The 25,525-nt window shown below is 38.1% G+C and overlaps 1 protein-coding gene across 3 annotated transcripts; it reads right to left on the bottom strand.

Annotated features, from left to right (window-relative positions):
• Window positions 1-566: 566 nt before the first annotated feature.
• Window positions 567-20,987, bottom strand: LOC127452574 (semaphorin-4D-like). Of its 3 annotated transcripts, XM_051718133.1 has the most exons (14): window positions 20,776-20,987; window positions 16,671-16,810; window positions 14,939-15,001; window positions 14,060-14,155; window positions 11,568-11,664; window positions 10,071-10,178; window positions 9,330-9,469; window positions 9,057-9,235; window positions 8,687-8,795; window positions 5,992-6,193; window positions 5,779-5,894; window positions 5,486-5,658; window positions 5,307-5,362; window positions 567-3,825 (listed from the first exon to the last, which is right to left on the bottom strand). In XM_051718133.1, exons 1-14 carry the CDS (start codon window positions 20,852-20,854, stop codon window positions 3,479-3,481), a joined length of 1,905 nt encoding a protein of 634 aa, XP_051574093.1. In that variant the 5' UTR covers window positions 20,855-20,987; the 3' UTR covers window positions 567-3,478. The 3 variants fall into 3 exon arrangements, with proteins under 3 accessions (XP_051574093.1, XP_051574094.1, XP_051574095.1); XM_051718134.1 differs by lacking the exons at window positions 16,671-16,810; window positions 20,776-20,987 and adding an exon at window positions 15,868-16,640; XM_051718135.1 differs by lacking the exons at window positions 14,939-15,001; window positions 16,671-16,810; window positions 20,776-20,987 and adding an exon at window positions 13,194-13,253 and having other exon boundaries at window positions 14,060-14,141.
• Window positions 20,988-25,525: the final 4,538 nt, after the last annotated feature.

The following is a 25,525-nucleotide window of genomic DNA, read 5'->3' as shown; positions in this document are numbered from 1 at the left end:
CAGCTGCCAACAAGTTTGATCCCAGGATCCTAGACACAACCAGATTATTCCGGAAAAATGTTCCATGCAATTAGTGTGCTATTGCTTGCCAAAGAACATCTTCTCAACGGACATGTGACCACATGTTGCTTGCTCCCAGTCACAGCCATGGAAAAATCCCTCATGGCGATACTTTAAAACAGTGAAAAAGCAGCCTGTGCTATGTTGCAGTTTCTTAAATCTATTTATTACTATTTTCACAAGTGGTAAAAATTTTTTTCTAAATTCTTAGTATGAGAATTTATTTACAAGGTATTGAGAAAGGAAAGGAACACTTACTACCCTAATGATTGCTCAATAGCAAGTTTTGAATTAAAGACTGTCTGTCTTACAAGTATGATGACTTTATAGCTCTGTACTAAGATTTTTGAAAATGTACCACTTGTGAAAATAATACCAAAGTAATTAAAACAACAGAGGTACAGTCCATATCTAATATACTTGAGGTAAGTTGAGGAGACAGTCAAATTGCTCTGCATAACTCATCAGCACAAAAGTATGCTGCTTCTCTGAAATATTGATGCATAATCATGACTTTATTTCACACTGAAGGAAATAAACACATGCAGGAAGAGTATTTTTAATGTGTATTTTAATGCACAGTAATGTATATGTTTCTGTATATAACAAGGTTTTCGGCCCCTAAAAAGAATTTATGACTTGGAAACCATTTAATAAATATGAATCATTAAGTGCAAGCCTATGCAACTGCGAGATGCTTTGAGCAGTCAACCATGGCAAGCATCTTTACATGGGACAAGTCTTGGGCAAAAAACACACATCATAGTAGATAACAGGCAATTAACAGTGACATAATTATCCTTGAAACAAAATTAAAAAAGAAAGATTTAAAAGTTGTCTTCATTGTTATTACTTTGTGTGATCTACACATTTTAATGTTGCATTGAAGAACCCTGTGTCATTTAGACTGCCGAAAGTGATTTTGAGTGTGTGCATGTGTCTGTGTGAATTCTGCAATATGTGTCACAGAAAGTTAAACGTTTGGCATAGAAGCACAATAAAAAAGTTAGAAAAGCTCTCTGACAAAAATGAGACAACATCAGTTTGGCACTACAACTTTAGTGCAGTAGCCTATTGCACATTATAGACCAAGAGACAGAGGTACAAGTACACAGAGCTGTGGCATTCAGCATGCAAACAGAAGGTTAGCACAAGCTAGCATACGTAACTAATGCATTGATGTGTAAAGCAATGTTGCATTCAGTCCAAGGACTATTTACATGGCTTTTGTATATGACACACTTAAACCCAGAGATCTAAAAGGAGGTATAAGACAATTAAACTGTTGAATAAGCAAAGACAGTTCCTTTTTTAAATATTCCTGCTCAAGATTGTGAGTAGTCAAATTACGTCTAAAATGAAGAGGAATAGAGTAAGAAACAGAAGTACACAAAACAAGCAACTACAAATAAATAATAAAAGTTAACCAACATTGTGTAAAAACACAATGCACTTTCTGCTGATTAGTGATAATTTAATTTAATTACATTGTTAAACAAAACTGTTGTCTCCTGCTCATACAGTGAAAAACAAGTTTAAAAATAGGTTAAAAATAGAACTGGCATTTGGGGTCAGTTACTCTGAGAGAGAGAGAGAGAGAGAGAGAGAGAGAGAGAGAGAGAGAGAAAGGGTTGTAGAGAGTGGGGCGGTGTTAGGGGTGCAGCCAATTAGAACTGTGCTAGTTATAAAGTATTCTTGAGAGCATATTTACTATTACTATATGTATTTCATTTCTCTTTTTTCTCACTTTCCGTACCTTTAGCCAACATAAGATTTAATTGGTGGTTGATGTTTAAGTAAGGATGAAATCAAATCAAATGTCATGACAAATGTACACTCTGAACACTCTAGTGCTGAAGACTATTTCAATCCATCAGGAATACTCTCTATTCCAATAGGCAGCAATGGTGAAGTACAGCATATTAAGAGCATTACAATTAAATCAACATTATAATTAAGACTGATCACAAGCCTCTTTTCACTGCAATTACAAAATGCAACTCTACATCACACCTATTTAAGCTTATTTGCCCAATAATTCATTTCATATGAACGCAATGTAAAAGTTTGAAAAATCTGAATGGTGCGAAAAGCACAGGCATTAAGGATGTACGAATGCCCATTTTTTAAACACAGTGACGCAAGATAAACTCTCTAATTTCTCTCTTTGTCCTGTTCACCAGCTGAGCAAAAGCGGTTGAATCTGTGTTGGTTCAATATAAACTGTCTGCTTTCTGTGATGTCTTATTTATTTTTTATATGGAATCGGTTTTGAAATCTAAATTTCGAGTTTCAACTTGCTAGTGACTTCTAGTGAACTCTAGAATGCACATGCGCATTAGCTATACAAGCCGGAATTTTTTTTTTTTTTTTTTTTTTGCGTAATATGAGGTAAAGAGTCACAATTTATGATTCCAGTATTGTCAGATTTTTATTGCTGATTTGAAATATGCTCTTTGATCTTAATCTTGACCAACCATTTTTGAGATTTTGGTCTTTCTCCATTCAAGTAGATAGGAGCTGCACTGTCATGACTGGAAATAGCCTCCTGAGATCATTCCAAAGATGACTGACAGTAGACTGACTTGCTAGAAAGACTTGGCTAAAAAACAGTTTTTCGACATACAATTGAAACTTGCTATACAGGCTTAACTGAAGTTATCCTAAAATAATGCTGAAACAACACTCAGTGTCAGGCCGGAATGCTTAATGCTCAGGAAAAAAAACAGCAGATTCTGCAGGTTTTGCTCAGTTTGCAAGTTGTGCTTAGGATGGGGCCCTTACAGCTTAAAGGGACTCATCCTTGTTTTAAGGCATTAGAACTGTCCTTATGGCACACAATGGAAAATACAAGGATTTAAAACAGCATATCCATGTTTAAACAATACATCAGTTTTAAAGAAATATGCACCTGTAACTCAGCATTTCTACAGTAGACCCTCAAAAATGAAATGAAACTGACAAAAACTAACTAAATGTCTGATGGTTGCTCAGGATGTAGGATGACCCTGACATTCTGCAAGCATGTATTTTGAAGTACAAATCCCATGTATTAGATAACTGAATATACAGTATAGTTGAAAGCTAAATGTTTGCTTTCAGGCGCATGGCATGAAATATTTTGCTTAGATAAGTTCATGTATACAGTACATAACACTGGTGTTGGTATGATTAGTATGATAGCATTTTGCAAAATGAAACTATTTCAGGCATTTTCTCTGCCTTTAAAAAAAAAAAAAAGAAAAGAATAAATGTGTGATTGCTCCAAATATGAAACAAGAAATAGAGTTTATACAGAGATCAGCTGATCCCCTGCAGTTTAGTTGGACAGGCCTTAGTACTCATGCTCTGCTGACCTTAGCATAAAACTTCCACTCATCTTTTTTACCATCTCACCCCTCAGCATTTAGTTGATGATCTACAGGAGCCAGAGTGCCACAGCAGCCAGCAGCAGAGCTGATCCCACAGTGGAGGCTAGCGAGGGGGAGAGGGGCCCACTGTTAAAAACCAGCTTATAGGACACCACCTCCTGTTTCAGCCCACTCTCCTCCGCCATGCAGCGGAACACGCCCTCCTTCAGGGGCAGGTCAGGGGTTGGTGCGAGCACACAGGAAGAGCCAGAAATGGTGCAAGGATATAGCTTGATGCAGTTGTCTTTCTCCCAGCGGTATGTGGCATGGTATGAATGCACAGGGCATGGTAGAAGTACTGGTCCATCTTTATCCACTAACACCTCTTTGGGGATGGTGCTACGTGCCTTTGGAGCTGTACCCCAGGGTGAGAGTAAACATTTTAGTAAAATACTTTTATTAAAAATTCATCTTCTTTGCACTAAGTGCAAATACAGTTAGATGCTATATGCACCCTGGTGCAAAAAGTGGCAGATACTATTTGTACTCCTAATTAAATAGCAGTGTGTTTATTGTTTATTGTGTTTATTTAGAGTACCATAGACAACATACACCAAACCCTACCTCTAAACCTAAACATAATCTTTCCTTACAAAAATTAACCATGGTTTTACTCCAGTAACCATAGTATCACCATGGCATTTTGTAGTAAAATCATAGTAACCACAGAATTAAACATGGTTACTAACACCATTTTAGTGTAGTAACACCATTGTTAATTGCATTAAAACTATGGTTTCTGCAAAAAAAACAAAAACAAAAAAAAACACAACAAATAAACATGGTTACTACAATATTACTACAGAAAACCATGGTTAATTTTACCTGGATCAAATCTTTCTCTCAACTCCCAGACCTTCACCATGACCAAATCACTGTGAGGCAATGAAATGTAGCATGAAATGAAATGCTAGAAATGTAATAAAAGCTAGATTTAGAAGGAATGCTGGACTGGGTTTCAGTGAGCAGAAATGAAGAGGAAGTTGAAACTATTTGGAAATCTTTTAACCTCTTCAGTGCTTTCATTGATGCTTTCAGTTCATTTTCTGATGCCAAGGACCCCCAAATATGATGAAGGATGATGACCCCTTATCTAAAATATTACAATAAAGGCCCTAAAAGACCCATTTATTCTGTTTGAGTACAATAGTAAGTGTGATATTATGCAGACATCATGTTGTTTTTGAAATTATATAATAGGCTTTTATATTGTCATTGTACTACAGCCAAAGTTAATTAAAAGTATTATTATTTGGAAAATATCTGATTAACTACATTATGTATTAAGTTGACAGTGTATCTTTAACCAATCTACTATTAGAGTACTGTTAGACATATAAACCCGAAGAGAATTATTTTTACTAAAGAATAAAAATGCATTTGTCTGCTTTTCAGAATAAATAGAAAAACAGCTTAAAATATATTCCTTAGAACCCACAGTGAGCAAGTTAAGGAGAAACCCCCTAGAAAGATACAGTACAACACAAAATTCTATTCTGGAAAGTATGTACATTGCAAGGAGTTTTTTCACTTATCTTTTTTTTTTTTTTCATAATATATGAAACTAAATGCAGATAACTATATGCAGTTTTTATTTCTTTGTTAAAAACTACAGCAGCCAATAGAATAAAATAATCATGATTAATCTCATTATTTCAAATGTCAAATCTGGTAAATGTTAACTTTTTTCCATTTTGTTTTTTGTTTTATTTTTTTTGCACACCCACCAGCACTCCCTTGTGGCCCACATAGGGTCCTTGGATCTCAGTTTGAAAACTTGATTAGATTAGACAAGTTGCCATGTTAAAGGGGTTTCAGTTTTTTTGTACAACCTACCTATAACTTCTCCACAGACTGAAGCATTGGAGTGTTCAAGGGTCTGAATAAGGGTCCTGTTTTCAAAAAGGGAAAAAAGAACAATATGAAAATTAGTTTACTTTGGCTGAAAAACAAATGCCCTCATTGAAAGCATGTTCGGTATTATTGTATTGGGATAATTGTGAGTGCGTATGTACCCAGTGCTAAAGTTGTAGTCTGCTGGGATAGCAGTACACTTTCTCTTGTTCACATCCCATGCACAATATGGATCTCGAGAAAGGATGCATTCCCGGCAGCTGACCCCATAATGACCACAGTCAGCCAGAGGGAGGCGCTGCACTTCTATCTCTGTGCCAACATAGAGATGACCCTGCCACAGAGAAGAATACAGAGATATAGTTCTGACACTGCAGAGTAAAAGTAGTGACTCAAAGCAGGCAAAAACTGGCCTGTTTTAATGCAAGTTAGCTTCTTTAAAGTGCGCCTCTACCTTTTTGGAGTCAATAGCCATGTTGATGATGGGATTATTGTCATGGAATAAGGAATACTGTGCAATGATAAAGACTCCTTCTATGGTATGGAGCACCTTCAGGACTTTACCACTCTCTGCACGGGGGACATAGGAAAATATTATTGGAAAATAATTATTAATGTATTGAAAAAGAATTCAATACTCTTTAGCTTTAAAAACAATTCTCAGAACCTGTGCCCAGATAAATGACGGTGTAGTGTTCAGCATTAACAGCAAGGACTGTGTCGGCCACAATGTAGGTGAAATAGTCTTGTACTGGCAAGTCCAGAGGTCCCTCCCCGACAGGCCTGATCATGTCCTCAATCTCAGGATGATCCTTGATCACATTCAGAATCTTCTGGTTATGAGCCGCTGTGTTATTCCTGAAAGCACACTGGGTAAAAGTAGACCACAAAAAAAAAAAAAAAAAAAAAAAAACAGAATATTACAATGTTAAATATATTAATATAATACAGCTAAAAAAATATATATAACAAATGTTTAACATTCATAATGTGAATAACAGTATGATTGTTGGTACCTTTGTACGCTGGTACCTGATTTTGCCTTTTCTGGTTAATGTTTTAGAGCATGGGTGTGGCAGGGCGGAGGGCAGGGACGGGTCGTGATTCCACACACCAGGCCCCTAATTAGGCTGATGAAGCCCGAGAAGAATAAGACCGACCAGAGACGGCGGTGCAACAGAGAGAGAGTTACGGACAGCTGTCCGACACCTGTGTGTGTGTTTGTCTTTTTGGTTAAGTTTATCATTAAACTATCATTTATACTGTTAAGCTGGTTCTCGCCTCCTCATTTCCATTGAATGTGTTACAATGGATTTTCAAACTTTTTGATGCCAAGGTTCCCCAAATATGAAGATCCCCTTGCAAGGGAACCCCTTCCCAAAATATAAAGGCAGCTATATACATATTTTAATGTTTAAAGTCCCATTTATTCTGTTTGAGAAAAGTAGTAAGTATTATGTTTCCAAAATTAAACAATTGGTATTTATATTGTCATAATGTACTAAAGCAAAATGAAGATATTAAAATATTATCAGGAAAATATTTACTTCTCAATAAATATTGTTCCAAAGCAGCATTACAGAGCGTATTGCCTAAAAACCCCCACTGATGACGCTAAAGGCAAACACGGTGAGGAGAATCTCCCTTTCAAGATGCATCACAAGTACAGACAATTCTTGAAAGTATGTGCATAGCAAGAAAAGACTGATGAAAACATAGAAATAATAAATATTTTTTTCATAACTTTATGCAGATTTGGTCTTTTTTTACTGTTAAACATTGTCTGTTAATAGAATAAAATAATTGTAAGATACATAAGATTAGGACAGCTCCAACTTCCTCTGTCATCCATGGTGGAGGAATTCAAGGTGGCAAAGTGTAGAGTGGTAATAACATACAGAGACTCCCAGGATGAACAAGTCAGACATGCAGGCATTACTACAAGATCAGGACACAAGTGGGCAGCTGACACCTCTGTCACACAAGCTGAAAGTATGCTGAAGCTATGTGACATCATTGGAATGCCATGCAGAGGGAGACAGGGCCTTGGAACTTCCCATTTCCAACAATGGGGGAAGACGGATACCAAGGAGAGAAGAGCCATGATCCAGGAGGAAGTAAAGTACCTGGAGGAGGAAGGATGAAGATCAAGGGCTGTGGAGCTAGCATCCCAGGGAGCCTGGACCAAATGGGACCTTCCCAAGAGGAAGATCACATGGGCGGATCTATGGAAACTGGAGCCTTTCTGCATCTCCTTCCTGCTGCAATCGGTGTATGACACGTTCCCAACTCCAACAAATTTGCACAAGTGGGGTATGAGAGAGGACCCACTATGCAAGCATTGTGGGGAGAGGGGCACCTTGGTGCACATCTTGTCAGGGTGTAAAACAGCACTCACCCAGGGAAGATACAGATGGCGCCATGATAAGGTGCTCATGACGCTTGCTAACACCCTGGAGCAGGAGAGACGCAAGAACCACCAAACACACAGGAAACCAACACCATCGATTAAGTTTGTGAGGGAGGGAGAAAAGCCATCATCCACAGTAAGAACAACAAACAACCTACTACAAAAGGCCCAATCATGGGATATGAAGTTTGACCTGGGAGGAAGATTCAGTTCCCCCAGGTCATCCAGACAAACCTAAGGTCAGATGTGGTCCTGTGGTCTGAGGAGGTGAAGAAGATCATCCTGATCGAACTTACAGTCCTGTGGGAAGAAGGGTGTGACCAAGCCTTTGAAAGAAAGAGCGCCAAATACCAGGATATTTTGCAAGACTGTTGGGAGAAAGGATGTCAGGTGTGGCTGTTCCCAGTCGAGGTTGGCTGTAGAGGATTCCCTGCCCAGTCAGTTTGGAGAATGTTCACAGCCATAGGAATGATAGGAAAGGAGAGGAAGACAGCAGTTCACAGGATGGGGGAGGCAACAGAAAGAGCCTCTTGCTGGCTATGGAACAGGAGAGAGAAGCCAAGCTGGAAGCCAGGAGGAGGAGATGGGCAGTGATTTGGCCAGCACTGCCGACCCACCAATGGGAGGGTGTTACGGTTTAGGGTCGAAACACCCAGTGAACGTTGGACACCGTCTGATGACATCAACTCCTCCTGGCCAAGGTTACATTCACAGAAGGTGAATGTAGGAGAAGCATCTTTTAGATGTAATCATTCTCATAACTAATTTCTTGATTTCTGACCAGTTGTTGAAAAGGAATATTAAATTTTTTTTTCTTAAAAAAAAACAAAAAAAAACATTATTTTATTTTTCTCTGAAATATTCTGCAGACCCCTTAACACCCACTTGCGGCCCACTGAGGGTCCGTGGACCCCAGTTTGAAAACCCCTGTTTTAGAGTGTTAGTGTTCTACCGTTCCAGGACGTGGTGAAGCCAATGGTGAGTTGTAGCCCCTCAGTTTAGATGTAGAAAAGGAGTTGTCAATGTCCTCAATAGAGTATGCACACACGACAGTTGTGTTCCTGTAATAAAAAATAAAAAAAATAAACATGGAAAACATATTTAAATACACTACACAACACTACACACAGCACAATTTCCTTGAAATTATGTTTTTGTTGAGGAACTGACAATGTTGACATCAACGTTTGAGTTAAAAAATCGGCAGGGATGGATTTTTTGGGGTACTATGTGTTTAGTGTACCAATGCCAGATAGAGGTATTATCCAACAGCCTGATGATGAATGCTTGCCAACACTGTCTCTGACTTCACTTCCACTTACCAGGCATTGGAGAAGAGGCCGTACATCACCCCAATGCGGAGATGGTCAGAAGTCAGAACGAACGTCTGCTTGATGTTGTTGTACTGAACAGGAGTTCCAGCTTTCCCACACATCACACGTGCCTTCAGGAATGTAGTCCAGGAGTTTGGCAACAAATTCGAAAGCCCTCCCTCATCAACCTGAGTCGAAGACACACACACAAGGTTATCAGAAATCTTGAGTCCTCATGGCAGTTTGTATGAACCAGTAATGGTTAAAGCAGCAGCTTGTTACCATGCAGACACGTCCTATCCGAGCCCTGTATGGCTCTTCATCGAAACTTGCTGAATTGTTGACCTCACTAAAGAAGAAATAGATCTCATCTTTGAGTTTCTCACTGTGTGGAATCACAGCAGCTCCTGCAAACTGAGGATCTGAGATGAGTGAGAGAGAGGGCGAGAGCACATTTCTTGATTTCATGGACTAAAACTTTGATTTGTGTTGGATTTAAAAGCCACTATTTTGAACCTTAAAGCTTATATGTGTGATTTTATAAAATATTAAAATACTCCTCTCCCAGCGTAATGCTTAGTGCATAGAACAACTGCAAGTAAGATATTTGTAGATTGATTTCCCAGAAGAATGTAAACACTGTGGTTCTGTAGCACTTCCCATATTCATCTGTTTATGTGAACGGCCCAACACAGCAACATTGACTCAGCCACTGGCATGAGTTTGGGGTGGTACATGAACAATGGAAGACAGGTATTTGGAAAAAAGTTATTATTTTGTTTGGTGCAACTTGTGGCACAGAAATTACATGCAGCAGCTTTAAGATTTAATTTATTTGGCAAATCATTTATAGAAGTTGTTACTTTTAGCCAGTTCCAGATTATTTTCAAAAACAAACAAATAAGTCAGTGAACTAGAATAGAGTGAGCTGACAGAACATGCTTGGAGCCCTTGGCTCCTGCAAATCCTACAAGAGTTCGTAAAACTGCTAGTGCAGCATGGAGAACAACTCGGCCTACTCACTCTGTAACCATTTACTCTCTGACTTTAACAGCTTTTTGGAGCCGTAGGTGCGATGGATAGAGCCAGTCTGCCCTGCAACCGCTGACAGAGCAGAGTACAGATTTCCATCTAAAAGAGGGGGGCAGAGAGAGAAAAGTGTATCTATTAGCCAAACCTGTGTAACTTGCTGACCTTTAAAATTCCTTCCATCAAAGTCTCCCTTTAAGTTTCTTACAAACTCTGATCAAAATGAATTTCAACCATTGTTTGCATGACATTTTGATAGACTCTAAAAAGAGGGCAGTAAACACACACACAAAGCAATGACATGCATTTAGAAGATTTAAACCCTGTCTCTCTTAACAGACAACACTGATTGTCTGTACATGCTAATGCTCCTTCTACTTTACTCATCTGACTTATGGAGAGATTGTTAAGACACAAAGTTCTTTCAGGAGCACTGTTAACCTTTCAGCTCTGCTAACCACACATGGCAAATAAAATACTAAACTTTTATCTTTGACATTTAAAGGATTAAAGAGGAGGGTGAGATCTCTCTTTTTGATATACTACAGGGTTCATATTTTATTTCCTCTGATGCACACCTCATCATATATTCAGTCCTTGTAAGTCATTGCTCATCATATCTATTGCTTGTCTATAGATTTGTGTGTAACAAATCATTCTCTGATTTCTGAGAGAGTCTGTTTAAGCCAGGTGAGAATACAACTAAATGTTATATTTTTCGTCTGTTGCACTTAACCCCAAAATGAAAGACAATATACCATCCCAGATGTGTATGACTTTCTTTCTTCAGCAGAACACAAATACATTTTTGAAGAATATCTCTAATCTGTTGGTCCAAACAATGCAAGTGAATGGTGACTAAAACTTTGAAGCTCCAAAATGCAGATAAAGGCAGCACAGAAGTAATCCGTACAACTACAGTGGTTAAATCCATTTCTTCAGAAGTGATATTATAGGTGTGGGTGAGAAACAGATCAATAATTGAATCTGTTTTTTTATAAATTCTCCTCACTGCCTAGTAGGTTGCGATATGCACAAAGAAGGTGGATCAACAAAAACAAAAGAAAAAAAAATTGAAAGTGGAGATTGATAGTAAGGGCTTAATTACTGATATGTTTCTCATCCAAACTTACTGTATATCGCTACTGTAGACATGGATTTAATCACTGGAGTCATATGGATAACCTTTATGCTGCCTTTAAGTGCTTTTGAAGCTTCAAAATTTTGGTCACAATTCACTTACATTGTAAGGACCTACAGAGCTGAAATATTCTTCTAAAAATCTTTGTTTGTGTTCAGCAGAAGAAAGAAAGTCATACACATCTGGAAAGGCATGAGGGTGAGTAAATGATGAGATAATTTTTATTTTTGGGTGAACTATCCCTTTATGAAACAAATGCCCATTGCAATGGGGAAAAACATGTAAAATGTGAATAGAAAATCTTCCTCTGTACATCTTCATTTTCTCTCCCTCAATTCCTCTCCCTTTACCTGCTGACAGACTGAAGGAGCGCTGAGAGGGGAAAGGTGCCAAGATCTCAGACGCTGATGTTTCCTGCTGCATGTCTGTCAGTACACTGTCATTCACCTGGGTAAGAGAGATGATGTGATTAATCAGTCATTTTTAGGCTTTTTTATAAGAAAACAACACACATAGCAGCTTGAAAATCAGATCACTTTCTAGCAAGAAGAGGAAATTATCAGGAAGCGCTGAAACGGTTAGAAAAATTAAAATGTAGCATGGAATGTAGCACTTTTCCATATTACACTATGTAACACCATTTTTGTTCCTGGGTAGTAAGTGTTATTTCCTTATTGCTTATGCCTCAAAAGTATAGAAAATGGCTATTATTCCCCACAAACTTTGCTACTGTGACCAGGACAGTGATATTTTGAAATATACCTATTTCCAATGAGAAAACGGGCGAATTTGTGTCTTTTCGTTCACATAAAGTCAGGAAAAAAACAACATATGAATCTAAAATCCTTCTTTATCTGTGGTCCGACGAAGACACCGGCTTTGACTTTTGCCTCAGACAGCTTAGGGAAGAAGTCTTGAAGGTTCTTGAAGGCTGCCGACTCCTTATCTAGAGCTCTGACAAATTGTTTCATAAGGCCCAATTTGATGTGCAGTGGTGACATCATCACCTTCCAGGGGTCCACCAGTGGCTCCCACTTGACGTTGTTCCTCCCCACAGAGAATTCGGTCCACTGTGGGCAGTCCAACCTGTGGTAGTGTACCAGGGTGTCCCTGCTGTCCCAAAGGCAAAGATAGCAGGGAGACCCATCAGGAATGCCACCATTTTGAAGTCTCCTATGACCTCCAAGCCATACTCATCATACTTCAAGGCGTCCAGCAAGGTCTTGAGTCTGTTGTAATTCTCTTTGAGGTGCACCGAGTGAGCCAGGGGAAGAGACAGGTACTTATTACCATTATGGACATAAATACATGTTAATTTGGATTCATATGTTGTTGTTTTTTACTTTATGTGAACGAAAAGACACAAATTCGCCCGTTTTCACATTGGAAATAGGTAAATTTCAAAATATCACTGTCCTGGTCACAAAAGCAAAGTTTGTGGGGAATAATAGCCATTTTCTATACTTTCGAGGCTTAAGCAATTTGGAAATAACACTTACTACCCAGGAACAAAAAATAAATAAAATAAAAGTTTGTTACACGGTGTTATTATTAATCAGTTAAATGTGTGTCCCTCATTTCAGGAAGTCAAAAGTTCTTTTTATGCTATTGCTTTCAGTTCTGTCTGGTTCTAATCCCAGCACAGTGGTGCAGGAAACTGTTTAATGTGTCTGTTGTAAATCATACCCACTGCAAAGAGGGTGAGAGTGACACCACACAAGGTCATGAAAATTTGTATGATAATGCAGTAACAGGTACATACAGTATATTGTCTGAATGCTGAGCTCTGAGTTCTGATTGTCTTTCACTTTCTCTCTTAATTGAAAGAAAATGTTAAGCTTACCATCTCAGCTTAAGTGCTTGAAATAGATTACAACTGCAATAACTAACATTTTATAAATTTGTTACTGACAATGCTTTTTGAAATTAAAGGAATAGTTCACCCAAAAATAAAAATTATTTAATCATTTCCTCACCCTCATGTCATCCCAGATGTGTATGTGCAATCCATAAGACTCCAGTTGTTAAATCCATGTCTGCAGAAGATATATGACAGATGTGTATGAAAAACAGAGCAATATATAAGTCCTTTCTTACTATAAATTCTCCTCCCTGCTCAGTAGGTGACGATATGTACAAAGAATGCTAATCAACAAAAACAAAAAAAAGAACTTAAAAGAGAGACCTTAGGAGGTAAATTTATAGTAAAAAAGGACTTAAATATTGATCTTTTTCTCACCCGCAACTATCATATCGCCTCTCAAGATATGAATTTAACAGCTGGAGCTTTATGGATTACTTTTATGCTGCCTTTATATGATTTTTGAGCTTCAAAGATCTTATCACCATTCACTTGCATTGAATGGACCAACGGAGCTGAGATTTTTTTCTAAAAAATATTAATTTGTGTTTAGCAGAAGAGACAAAGCCATACACATCTGGGATGGCATGAGGGTGAGCAAAATGATGAGAGAATTTTCATTTTTGGGTGAACTAATTCTTTAAAGGAACATTAAATTTCTGCTTTTAGCTCTCAGTTAGTAATGCATAAATAAATACCAAATGTGGGGTGTGCACACAGATAATTCTAGTGTTTTAAAGCTGAAGTTTTGTTAATTTGTTACGTTTGTTGAAATACTTCAACTTCAACCTAAGGTGGGATTTTTTGGGAAAATCTATTTGAAAATAGTTTTTGCAATTCCTTTTGGTTACACACTTCACCATTAAGTGCTGTTGTTTCTGTAATTTTGGACTAGAAAGACACATTCTAATTTTAAGAACACCTGTGGGTTTGCTTACACATCTGAAATATATATAGATAATTAGCGAAAAGGCATCTTACCAGGAGCCAACATTTAGGAGCACCTGCTCTTGTCCCACACACCACGAAGGAGTCGCCAACTCTTTCAATTACAGTGATGAAATTATCACACTCATGCTATAGAAAGGTGAAACCACACAATAGGAATTTATGGGAAGCTTAAGTATGGTTTGATATACAGCAAATCTAACATATAAATTATATATCATAAATAACAGAAAATACAATCACTCATGACAGCATATAATCCTTTTGTGGGCACAATGGCCTTTTTCTCTCTGTCTCTCTCTCTCTCTCTCTCTCTCTCTCTCTCTCTCTCTCTCTCTCTATATATTTTTTTTTCTTTTTTTTTTCTACATAAATGACTTAGCAAAAGCCCCATCTTTATTTTATCTTTTAAAGGAGCTCTTTTGTCTGTGCCATTAACCTTAAAAAAAAACAGCCTCATTCAGTCAAGTCTGAGTGATGAACTGCTCATCATGGATGACTATTTCTGTAGAATTTGAACCAGGCCAGTGGATCCAGCTAGGCTCCAGCTACCCTAATGAGTAGAGTATGGTCATAAACTCATGCTCATAAACATTTGAATTTCAGACTTCAATATTTATTATAATGTTATTAAAATGTAATTTACATAGAAGGTTTATAAGAAATGGGTGACTGGACTCATTTCAGTTGTCATTTCTTTAACACTGTCAGATTTGAGAGTAAACTGAATCACAAAGCTTTGTTAGAAGCTACAGCATCTGCCTCCTGACATCTTTCAACAGATGTTTTTTACACTGTAAAACTTGGGGAACTATGATATATATTATATACTGTAGATTAAAATAGAAATTATTATTATTATTATTATTATTGAAGTGGAAATACTAGAACTGATTTGATAGTCTCTCTTACCTTCCGTGCTGCTGATTTAGAGACACAGGTCTGTTTTGCATTCTCATCCATCAGCACAGGGATCTGTGTGCACATCAGCATTACTAGTCATAGCCTTTTACATACTGTATATACTCCATTATTAGAATACTTTCTTAGAAAATGTTCATCAGTGGATGTATGAAATGTACTAATATCCTCAGAGCTATATTCTAGACAATGGTGGAAAGAGTACAGATTTTTTTTACTTAAGTAAAAGCACTGCTACTGAAGAAATAATTCACTTGAGTACAAGTAGAAGTACTGAGAAATATTATGACTCAAGTAAGAGTAAATAAGTAGTTTGCAAAAAAAACCTTTCAAGTAATTACGTTACAAGTTACTTATGAAAATTATATTATATACATTATAGTATATATGAGATATATGAGACCGACAATCCACGCATCTTAGCGCGTGGCTTGTTGAGCGTGTTACCGCGGAGATATAGCACGTGTGGAGGCTTCACGCCATCCACCGTGGCATCCATGCAAAACTTACCACGCACCCCACAGAGAGCGAACCACGCTGTAGCAACCTCGAGGAGGTTATCCCATGTGACTCTACCCTCCCTAGCAACCGGGCCAATTTGGCTGCTTAGGAGACCTGGCTGGAGTCACTCAGCACACCCTGGATTTGAACTCGTGACTCCAGGGGTGGTAGTCAGCATCAATACTCGCTGAGCTATCCAGGCCCCCTTTGCCTCCATATTTTGAATTTCGGGCATATTTTTGTTAATTTCGGTGTCATTTTTCCCCCGAGTCCCCATTAATTTCCGACACTATTGGCATTGTATCTTTCTAAGGTATTTAAAAGTTTGTTTTAGACATGTAGTAGCAAGTAAACAAGATATCCCCACATTTATGTCAAACTACATTTTGTTAATATTTGACAGTTAAAACATTGCCTACCTTAAAAACAAGTGAAGTTTGATCAGTGGTTAAACACGTTCAGACGGTTCCCTCATAACGGAATGAACAGCTCATTTCCAGAATAAAATGAAATATGCAGAAAATCACAGTATTACAGTTCTTGTATTGTGACAGGGCAGAAAGTCTTGGAGAAGCTAGAGAAGAGAGGACACCAGCGGCAGTTTATGCAAGCTGCTGTGCTCATGATGCTGTGCCCTACAGGTTTCCGTCATGCTGCACACAGCCGTTTTAGTTTATAAACAGATTTAGCGCTTATAACTTTCTTTTTCCCAAAAATTCAGAAATATTATGTATTTTTTTGTACTTTGTAATTGTGGTGAAAAATAACTGTAGCAAAGTTGAATACTTCATTTTTAATCAACTCAAGCACTATTATTTATTTCTAGTTAACAAAAGTAGAATCATTTGAAAAATTTACTCAAGTACTGTAACAAGAGTAGTTGTAATTCATTACTTTCCACCTCTGATTCTAGACTATATATATAATTTCCTAATGAAAGTAGGGAATCAAATGTCATGGCTAGTAAAATGAGGAAAGAGAGACTGTACTGTAATTATCTCTCCTTGGTGAGAAATTAGGCTTTTATGTAATCATAAGTAATAATTTTTTTAAGTTATAAAAAACTTTACGTTTTTTAAGTTTCCATTTTAAGTTATTGTTGTGTTCCATAAATAATAGTACAGTTTTGTATTACATGGAGAATACCAGCTATCTAGGTCAGGATTTAGAGCAGTGGTAGTGTACAAGCTTGGTTCTGGGTTATGGTGTCAGACCCCCATACCTGCATGTCATGCACTCCTTTATCACTGAAGGTAAGCTTATAGATGACCCCCAGGCCCCCCACATATAGGACATCAGTTCCCTGTTGGTGGTACATCGTTGTGTAGTTCTCTGGTTTCATGAAGTGAAACCGAGGTGATTCTAAAAAAACAAACAAAAAAACAAACAAACATAAAATGCAGTGTATAAAAAATGTTTTTGGCATGCCTTAAATGCACATGTTTGCATATTGTGAAAATGTATAATGTGCATCTACTAAATGGTAAAATACCTGAAATCCCCAAGGGGCCTTTCACACTGACACGTCCTTGCGCCAAAGAAAACTAGACGCAGTGCCACAAACGCAGGTATCTCAAGACGCGTTTTTTAATTTAAAGGAATATTCCAGGTTCAATACAAGTTGAGCTCAATCGACAGCATTTGTAATATTGATTACCACAAAAATTTATTTTGACTCGTCCCTCCTTTTCTTTAAAAGAAGTACAACTCTGGATTCCAGTGAGGCACTACAAGACATAAAGGATATGCATGTCAAATTATTTTATTGTTATAAGATCACTTTCTAACCTTTGCTTTGTAAAGTTATAGCTTACAACTTTGTTACCGTGATGATGTAATGTCAATAAACCCCTAAACCCTAAATTAACTCTAAAAATTGCAATTTAAACAACTTTACAACTCAAATAATACACAAGTTTTATCAGAAGAATTAATGTACGTGCTTTATAAAATTATAAGCTTCACATTTCTGTTTAAACCCTCCAGAAATTGGCCACATTCACTTTCATTTTCCTCGATTTTTGCTTTTTTATTTATTTATTTATTTATTTTTTAAAGGAGGAAAGAGTTTAAATTAATATTTGTGGTAATCAACATTATGCCACAAATGCTGTCGATTGAGTGACGCAAGTCTCGTCATCAGTAGAGTGCTCGAGCACCAAAGGCATGCAGCAGGTATTTGAAGACGTAGAATGCGCATGCGCCTGTATTGTAATTATTTGCACGAATTAGTGGAGCCACAAGGTGGCAATACTCACATTTGAGCCGTTACTGTCACGAAGAAACGCTAGAAGACCTACTCGCCGGTAAATAACAGGAGACAAAGGTAAAAACAACAGCAGATATACACGTAAGGAGCGCGTGTGTGAGGAGGTCAGGAGATACCTGCATTTGTATAACTCGAGTCTGAAGGAATATAAAGACGTTCTTATGGGACTAAACTCCTGAAGAGAAGTTGTCCGGCGTGTCGTACTGCGCATGCGACTGCGCACCGTCAAACTGAGTATACTTTGGCTGTGTCTCCTTTCGAAGGCTGCGTGCTAGGACGCGTCCTTTGAAGGCTGCAGTATACCGAGCGTCCTCTCAACAAATCTCGTTTAAACGAGACGGCCTTCCTAGGACAAACGGAAACAGAACGTAACATGGTTGCTATGAGAGCACGCCACTCTTTAACAAGCGCCAGCGCTTTGAGTGAGAAGGGAACAAAGTCCCTTTAGAAGGGAATGTATGAGGTACATTTTAGGAGAGTTATAAAGATGTAAAGAGAAAAGAAAATAGATTTTACATGTGTGCTTTTAATCTAATACTTTATTTTAATTATATATTAATATAATTATACAAATTATATACTCTGCACTCATCTACTGAGGTACTTCAACTTGGGAATTAACATTACTTGTGTTTGAACATCATATTTACGGGCAAATTGGCATTATTATTATTTTTAGACATTTCCGTTGAAGCAAAGAATTGTGGGTTGTGAGTGCCCACAAAGGATACACCTCATGCATCCTCCGAATTCCCGTGAAAGAAGGTCACATTCAAAGTGTCCTACTCGCTTTTCTGAAACGAGACAGCCTCGATGACGTATGCGGCCGAGAAATGCGACCTCCGGAGGACGCATCCTTCCAAATGAGAAACAGCCTTTGACAGGCTCGCGTTCGACTGTAGACGCAAAATCGAAGAAGGCTATACTTTGGGCTTAAGTCACATTTGTGCGCATTAGTCCTTTACTGATCTTTTCCCAAAATTGTCAAATGTTGTCAAAGGTACTTTTGTATGAATTTGAAATGATTCACGCCGAACTGTAGCCTGTAAACATGCTTCGAGATGAGCTATTCTTTAACTACAGCAGGCTATGACGTTGCAACAGGTGTTTGTGTCGGTCTAATTGGGCGATTTAATTTAATTAATTAATAATTGTATTTATTTATCACACATATACATTTGCACATATACAGTGAAATTATTTTTTTTCCACATATCTCAGCTAAGCTGGGGTCAGAGCGTAGGGTCAGCCATGATACAGCGCCCCTGGAGCAGATACGGTCAAGGGCCTTGCTCAAGGGCCCAACAGTGGCATCTTGGCAGTGCTGGGGCTTGAACCCCCGACCTTCTGATCAGTAACCCAGCCCAACCCCACCACTGCCCCCATTTGGAGAGGGGGCTTCGATAAGGTCGATCTGAAAAAGCTTTCAAACCAATCTGATCCGTTTTCTATTTGCAAATAGGGTTGACGTTCTTCGTTACACCGTGTTCTTTAGCTCATCAGATTATTTGTCTGCCCCGCCGCATCCTTCGTGATTTCAGGGAAGACGTGCGCTGAATTGGGGATTCGGGAAACGTCGTTATCCATGGTGCTGAAGTGGGCGGTCATGACCAGCAGACTCTTTAGGAGTCAGGGAGATTTAAGCCAAATCACAAATGCACCTCTCACTTAGTCAAACGTTGTGTTTCGTCTATCTGTAGCTGTGAATGGTTGTAATAACACGTACCACTAAGGGGGTAACTGTTTAGCATGTAGAGGTTTTCAAACGAGCATTTCGGTCTGTCGTTAATTTCGTGACCCCCGTTGGCTGTATCTATTGCGAAGCCTGCGGACATGCTTGGAATAAACAATACTGTTAATTTTCGTGGAATTTTCCATGGCCCGTTTTGCCTTTGCAAGAGTGTGCGTTTTCCGGGACCATGTTCTGCCTTGTGTTTTGGAAATGCCTCAGTTACTGCAGCAGTGCCGTCATTTGCGTTAGCTCGTGCACCTGCACTGCAGCTCAGCAGAATGCGCTTTGTGTTTTTCTTACAACAAACCCACATGCAGCACAGACCTATTCATGAACGTGCTTTTTAAAAAGCTTATTTTCAAAATAGCCATGACATGCAATGCCTTCACCAGTTTAGCAAAGATGAAATGTTTACTCCTACGTTCCAACATTGTAACTAATCACATTTTACCAATCCTCACACAACTAAGGGGCCGTTCACACCGAACTTGTTTTTTGTCCGCCTGCGGTGTTTTTCAATTGTTTTTCTACGTCTTTGACCGTTGCGCCGCGTCTTACTGTTGCTTAAGCGTCTCGCGCATGAACGCCGCGTATAGACGCCGTGCCAGGCAAAAGAGAACGTCAGCTTTTAAAAGCGCGTCTCGAGACACCTGCTGCATTCTGTTATAGGCTATTCGTTGCGCTGCGTCATGTTGTTTTAACGCAAGAACGCGCTCGGTCTGAACGGACCTTAACATATGTTAAAGGAATGTTACTATGGCTACACGGTCAAAAATCATCCCATCCCATTATTTAAACCTTCGGTTATATTTAATAAAGACGTAGTGCTGGACATATACCAGCACTACGCAGCACTTTTATGCAATGTTGTTTAATACGGATTGTGAAGTCAGAACACGTCAGTAATTAACGCTCTGCATGTACTGTGGTAATATATAGGCTTATTTATATGCTTTATCTAGCAGTAACCATGGCAACAAACGAATACCATTCATCATTGTTAATATCACACAAGCTACACGTCATGATGTAGTCATGACGTGAATATGAGTCTCAGTCGTTTTTCAAATCAGCAATGTTAAGCAATGAATCTAGGCCTTCTTCCATTTAGTAACATTGAAATATGATTTGATATTTTCTCTGATATAACACGCAATAAAAAAATGCTTAACACGCTTTTCAAGGAGAAAATAAGAAGATATATCTGTTTCTTTAAGGGTAGACATAGCATCAGGATAAAGGGCGTTTTAGGAAGGAGACATTCCAGAACTGTCCAAGAATCCGCATGTTGGGCTATAACTGTAACATTAAAAAAAGTATTCTTACCCAATACGGTGAATTTCAGCCGAGGTGATATTTCGGCCAAAACCATAGAAAAAAGAGCCGCCAGAATGAATAGATTCATGGTGCTCAGTGATGGCAATGTTTTAATAAGCGTGACGAGAGAAGCGTCCTCCACACTGAGAAAACTCTCTTCTCAGATTGTCTTGTTTTGCAGAAGTGCGCGTGTGATATGCGGGCTCTGCCTGTCTCTCAGACCTCTATGTGCATCTATGGGGTAACTGCCTTCACGTCACACATTCTGAAAGAAAGAGGAAGGGGAGAGCAGACATGCGCCCACAACAGCAATTGCACAACTTGACAAGCACAGATTTAACTACAGACTCTCTTTATATTAGTGGAGCATTTTCGTCCCATTCATATTTCAATCTCAATCCGTCATTACATTTCACAGTAATATAATTAACATGTAGACCCTTCAGACACTCTAGATACAGATTTTGTCAGTTATCAGTTTCATTATAATAATATCATTATAATAATAGGCCTATAGCCTTTACAGAATATATATGAAGGAAAGAATTATTCTAACACTTTTTGTGTTATCAAAAAACAAACAAACAAACAAACAAACAAAACAACAATAACAATGCACTAATAATGAGTGTTTTGGTCTTAGAACTCTCAAATTTTAACACAAGGTTGTGAAATACACTCTCACGGCGAAATCGTCAGGATTTGTACGACTATTCTAAATTTGGCTAATTGATATGATATCCTGCCACTGCACTCGTTTGAATCCCTATGACTTTTATGCAGCCAATGTTCGTCGCTGGACATTGTTTCCATCTAATACGCCAACATGTGTGCTCCTGTCACACACAACAGCTTCCTATCATGTTTACACACTACTGATTGGTTAAGTTTTAAGGGGTTTGGGTATAAAGCTGACTTCTGAATTAAAGGGATAGTTCACCAAAAAATGAAAAATCTCTCATCATTTACTCACCCTCATTCCATGTGTATGACTTTCTTTCTTCAGCAGAACATAAACGAAGATTTTTAGAAAAATATTTCAGCTTTGTAGGTCCTCACAATGCAAGTGAATGAGTAACTATGGCTACCAGGTATGGACCTACAGAGCTGAAATATTTTTAAAATTTATGTTGAAAACAAAAGGTTGCAATAGTGTATGTGTCTGTGAGTGTGTACGTGTGTGTGCATGTGTGTGTGTAAAAGAGATAGATAGATAGAGAGAGAGAGAGAGAGAGAGAGAGAGAGAGTGTACCAGTGCATACTTAACTATAGTTTGAAGTTAGCTAAATCAAGATTTTTTTCCCCTTTGTGGACATATAGGATGTCCTTTTTTGTACAAATTATATTTTAAAGGTGCACTCAGTAATTTTTGTTGTGCTGGTAAAAATGGCAGTCATCTTGGACTTACACTGACAACTAACAGCTTGGATGCAGCATAATTCAAGCACATTCAGTTAAAGACAAGGGCAAATTAATTCATGAGTTTACATGAGCTGAAGCCCAGGGGCCCCCAACTCCTGGTGGGGCCACACTTGTCGGTGTCCACCACCAGTGTTGGGGAGTAACGGAATACATGTAATGGAATACATGTAAAGGGAATACAGTTATATTCAAAAAGTATTTTGATTACTGAAGAGATTAATTTGCATTTTATTGTCATTTGTGTCATTTAATATTTAGTCCTTTCAGATGGAAAAATGTATACATATAAATGATGCGATCCAAAGTGCATTTGAACAGCAGTGAAACACTTTCTTATGATGTGTTACATTCATACGAGCAGACAGAGAAGTAAGTTTGAAGTAAGTTTGGAGCAGAAGAAATAGAAATAAACCTTGTGAAATTGTCAGCTTTACGCTAAGCTAAAATGCGATTTCTAGCCATTTTACATACACGTTACCAGGCACAATCATATTTTTTTTTATCAAGAAAATTTACGTTGGATCATAATTTCTTTTTTTCTAGTAAGACCTTTGATATTAGGGCAAAAATCATATTCTTTTTTTTTTTTTCTCTCTAATTTGGAATGCCCAATTCCCAATGAGCTTTTAAGTCCTCGTGGTCACGTAGTGATTCGCCTCAATCCAGGTGGCGGAGGACGAATCCCAGTTGCCTCCGCTTCTGAGACCGTCAACTTGCGCATTTTATCACATGGCTTGTTGAGCACGTCGCCACGGAGACATAGCGCTTATGGAGGCTTCACGCCATCCACTGCGGCATCCACGCTCAACTCGCCACGTGCCCCACTGAGAACGAACCACATTATAGCGACCACGAGGAGGTTACCCCATGTGACTCTACCCTCCCTAGCAACCGGGCCAATTTGGCTGCTTAGGAAGCCTGGCTGGAGTCACTCAGCATGCCCTGGTATTTGAACTAGTGAACTAGTGAACTCCAGGGGTGGTAGCCAGCGTATTTTACTACTGAGCTACCCAGGCCCCAAAAATCATATTCTTGATAATAATTTTTTTTGTGTTTTCCTGTAAAAATATCTAAAAATCCTTAAAACAAGATCAATTTGATTTATCTTGTTTTAGAAACAACACTGCATAAGATATTTAGGTTTTTTAGAGAATGTATTTTTAACATGTTTATTTTGTCTTACTGTACTGGCAGAGTTTTTATAATCAAAACAAGTGAAAAAAATCTACCAGTGCTGAAGAAATAATCCAAAGTATTTAGAATACGTTACTGACCTTGAGTAATCTAATGGAATACATTACAAATTAAATTTTACAGCATGTATTCTGTAATCTGTAGTGGAATACATTTCAAAAGTAACCCTCCCAACCCTGTCCGCCACCCTGTTCTCCCCCATCAACGGCGTGTATACGTGTTCAGCGGGAGACTTCGATGTAAACATGGAGATGGTGTGCAACAGTAAACGCTGTCCATGTAGCGCATGTTCATAAAATAACAGTCCGCATTAAGCGAGTAGTATTCCGCTGGTCATGTGATCATAACATGGCAGCCCCCATGAGGGGACCCTCTCCATGTAGAATAAAACAGCTTTTATAGGGTTACTGATATGTCTTCATCATGTGAGCTGTCATGATTTTATACATAAGTTTCTTTAGAACTAAAACTTTTATAATGTTGAAAAAAATACTGAGTGTACCTTTAATAATGTTTTTGAAATTTTCAATCAATAAAAGGTTTTCTTTTAGGGTTAGTTTTTAGTGAATAACCAGCTCTATATAAAAACAATAGAAGTCTATGGTGTGTCCCCATTTAGATAACCAAATAAATGACAGTGTGCGTGTATGTGGGTGGGTTTGGGTGGTTTACGAGGACTTTATTTAGGGTACAAATTGGTAATTACAAGGGTATTATGCTATAAATGGGGTTTATGAGGACATTTGTAGTGTCCCCATAATTCAGATATCTTAGAAAACATACTAAACTTTTGAAAATGTAAAAATGCAGAAAGTTTTTTTGTGAGGGTTAGGTTTAGGGGTAGGGTTAGGGTTAGGGGATAGAATCTATCGTTCGTACAGTACAAAAATCATTATGTCTAAGGAGAGTCCTCATAAGGATAGCCGCACCAACATGTGTCTCTGTGTGTGTGTGTGTGTGTGTGTGTGTATGTGTGTGCATCTTGGTGTTTGACATTGGAAATATGTTGTCAATGGTTCACCTGAAATACACATATTGTATACACACATGAGATACACGTAATATAGAGGGCTATAATAAAACATTTTCTTGTAGGTAAAACAATTTTTAAAAATTTTTTTTTTTTTTTTACAATGTTCTATAGCACAGGTGTTTTGTTTGCATCAAACAGACAGACAAAATTAATTCTTGTGTCTCAGTGAAAACATTCTAGCCTGAGATTACAAAGCCTTTCTCTTTCAGATGTCATAAAATATTACATTACATTATATTATCTGGTATGGAAGATGGAATATGCCTTAAGAACAGACTATATTGTGTTTCATTGTTCAACTTCAACTGCAGGCTTCTTCAAAATATCTACCTGTCAGGTATTACATTGCTGTAGAAAGTTAGTATTAGTATAAATGGAATGCATCAAAACTTGGTTAAACAGTTACTTTCTGTTTTTAGAATACACAGCAACAGCATGGCTCTAGCTCGTCTCTGAGACCTGGAGCTAGTGATGTTTCAACTAACAGGTGTTGCACTCAGTCCTTATCTCCCTTACAAGATGAGCATGTCTGCTGATAAGTCATACATTCTCATCTAAGTGGTAATTTTTTACTAGTTCTTTATGCATTGAAAAAAATCAAAAATAGAATACCAGCAAAAGAAAGTCAATGTAAATGTACTCTAATTTCATGTGAACCATAATTTTTTTTTCATCAAAGATAGTACTTTCAGTGTGGTGTTAATTTTGCTTTGTTATACTCAGTCAGTACTCCGTATTTGACCCAATCAGCATCAAAGAACAGCTCACTCTGCATCTTATTGTCCTACTGGCCAGCCTCATCGCTTTTGGAGCTCAGATATGTCAGTGCTCACTGCTGTACTCACCACATCCTGAAAAGATGCTTGGAAACACATCTACCTCTTCATCATTTATTGTAGATCACCAGTTTAGCATTAATTTGAAATGGTGTGATAACTGCGGCTTTTGTAAACCTTTATTTATTTATTTTTTCGGTGAAATTTCTGCTGTGGTACAATAATCAAAGCTTTTTAATTGTGCAATGATGACCAGTTCAGGCTATTGTCTCAAACCTGCCTGGTTTTTTTTTTTTTTTTTTTGTGCTCCACCTTGTGGCAAAAAGGCAAAAGT

Source organism: Myxocyprinus asiaticus, chromosome 15, assembly GCF_019703515.2.
Source record: "Myxocyprinus asiaticus isolate MX2 ecotype Aquarium Trade chromosome 15, UBuf_Myxa_2, whole genome shotgun sequence".
Taxonomy (NCBI): domain Eukaryota; kingdom Metazoa; phylum Chordata; class Actinopteri; order Cypriniformes; family Catostomidae; genus Myxocyprinus; species Myxocyprinus asiaticus.
Note: the sequence above shows the minus strand (reverse complement) of the source record. Positions and strands in the feature narration are given on the sequence as shown.

Coding starts and splice junctions, on each gene's coding strand:
- LOC127452574 (XM_051718133.1), bottom strand. CDS start 20,854: ATGAATCTATTCATTCTGGCGGCTCTTTTTTCTATGGTTTTGGCCGAA. Junction 8,796..9,056: donor GGCCTCTTCTCCAATGCCTG/GTAAGTGGAAGT, acceptor TTTTTATTACAG/GAACACAACTGTCGTGTGTG. Junction 6,194..8,686: donor CTTCACCACGTCCTGGAACG/GTAGAACACTAA, acceptor ACTTTTACCCAG/TGTGCTTTCAGGAATAACAC.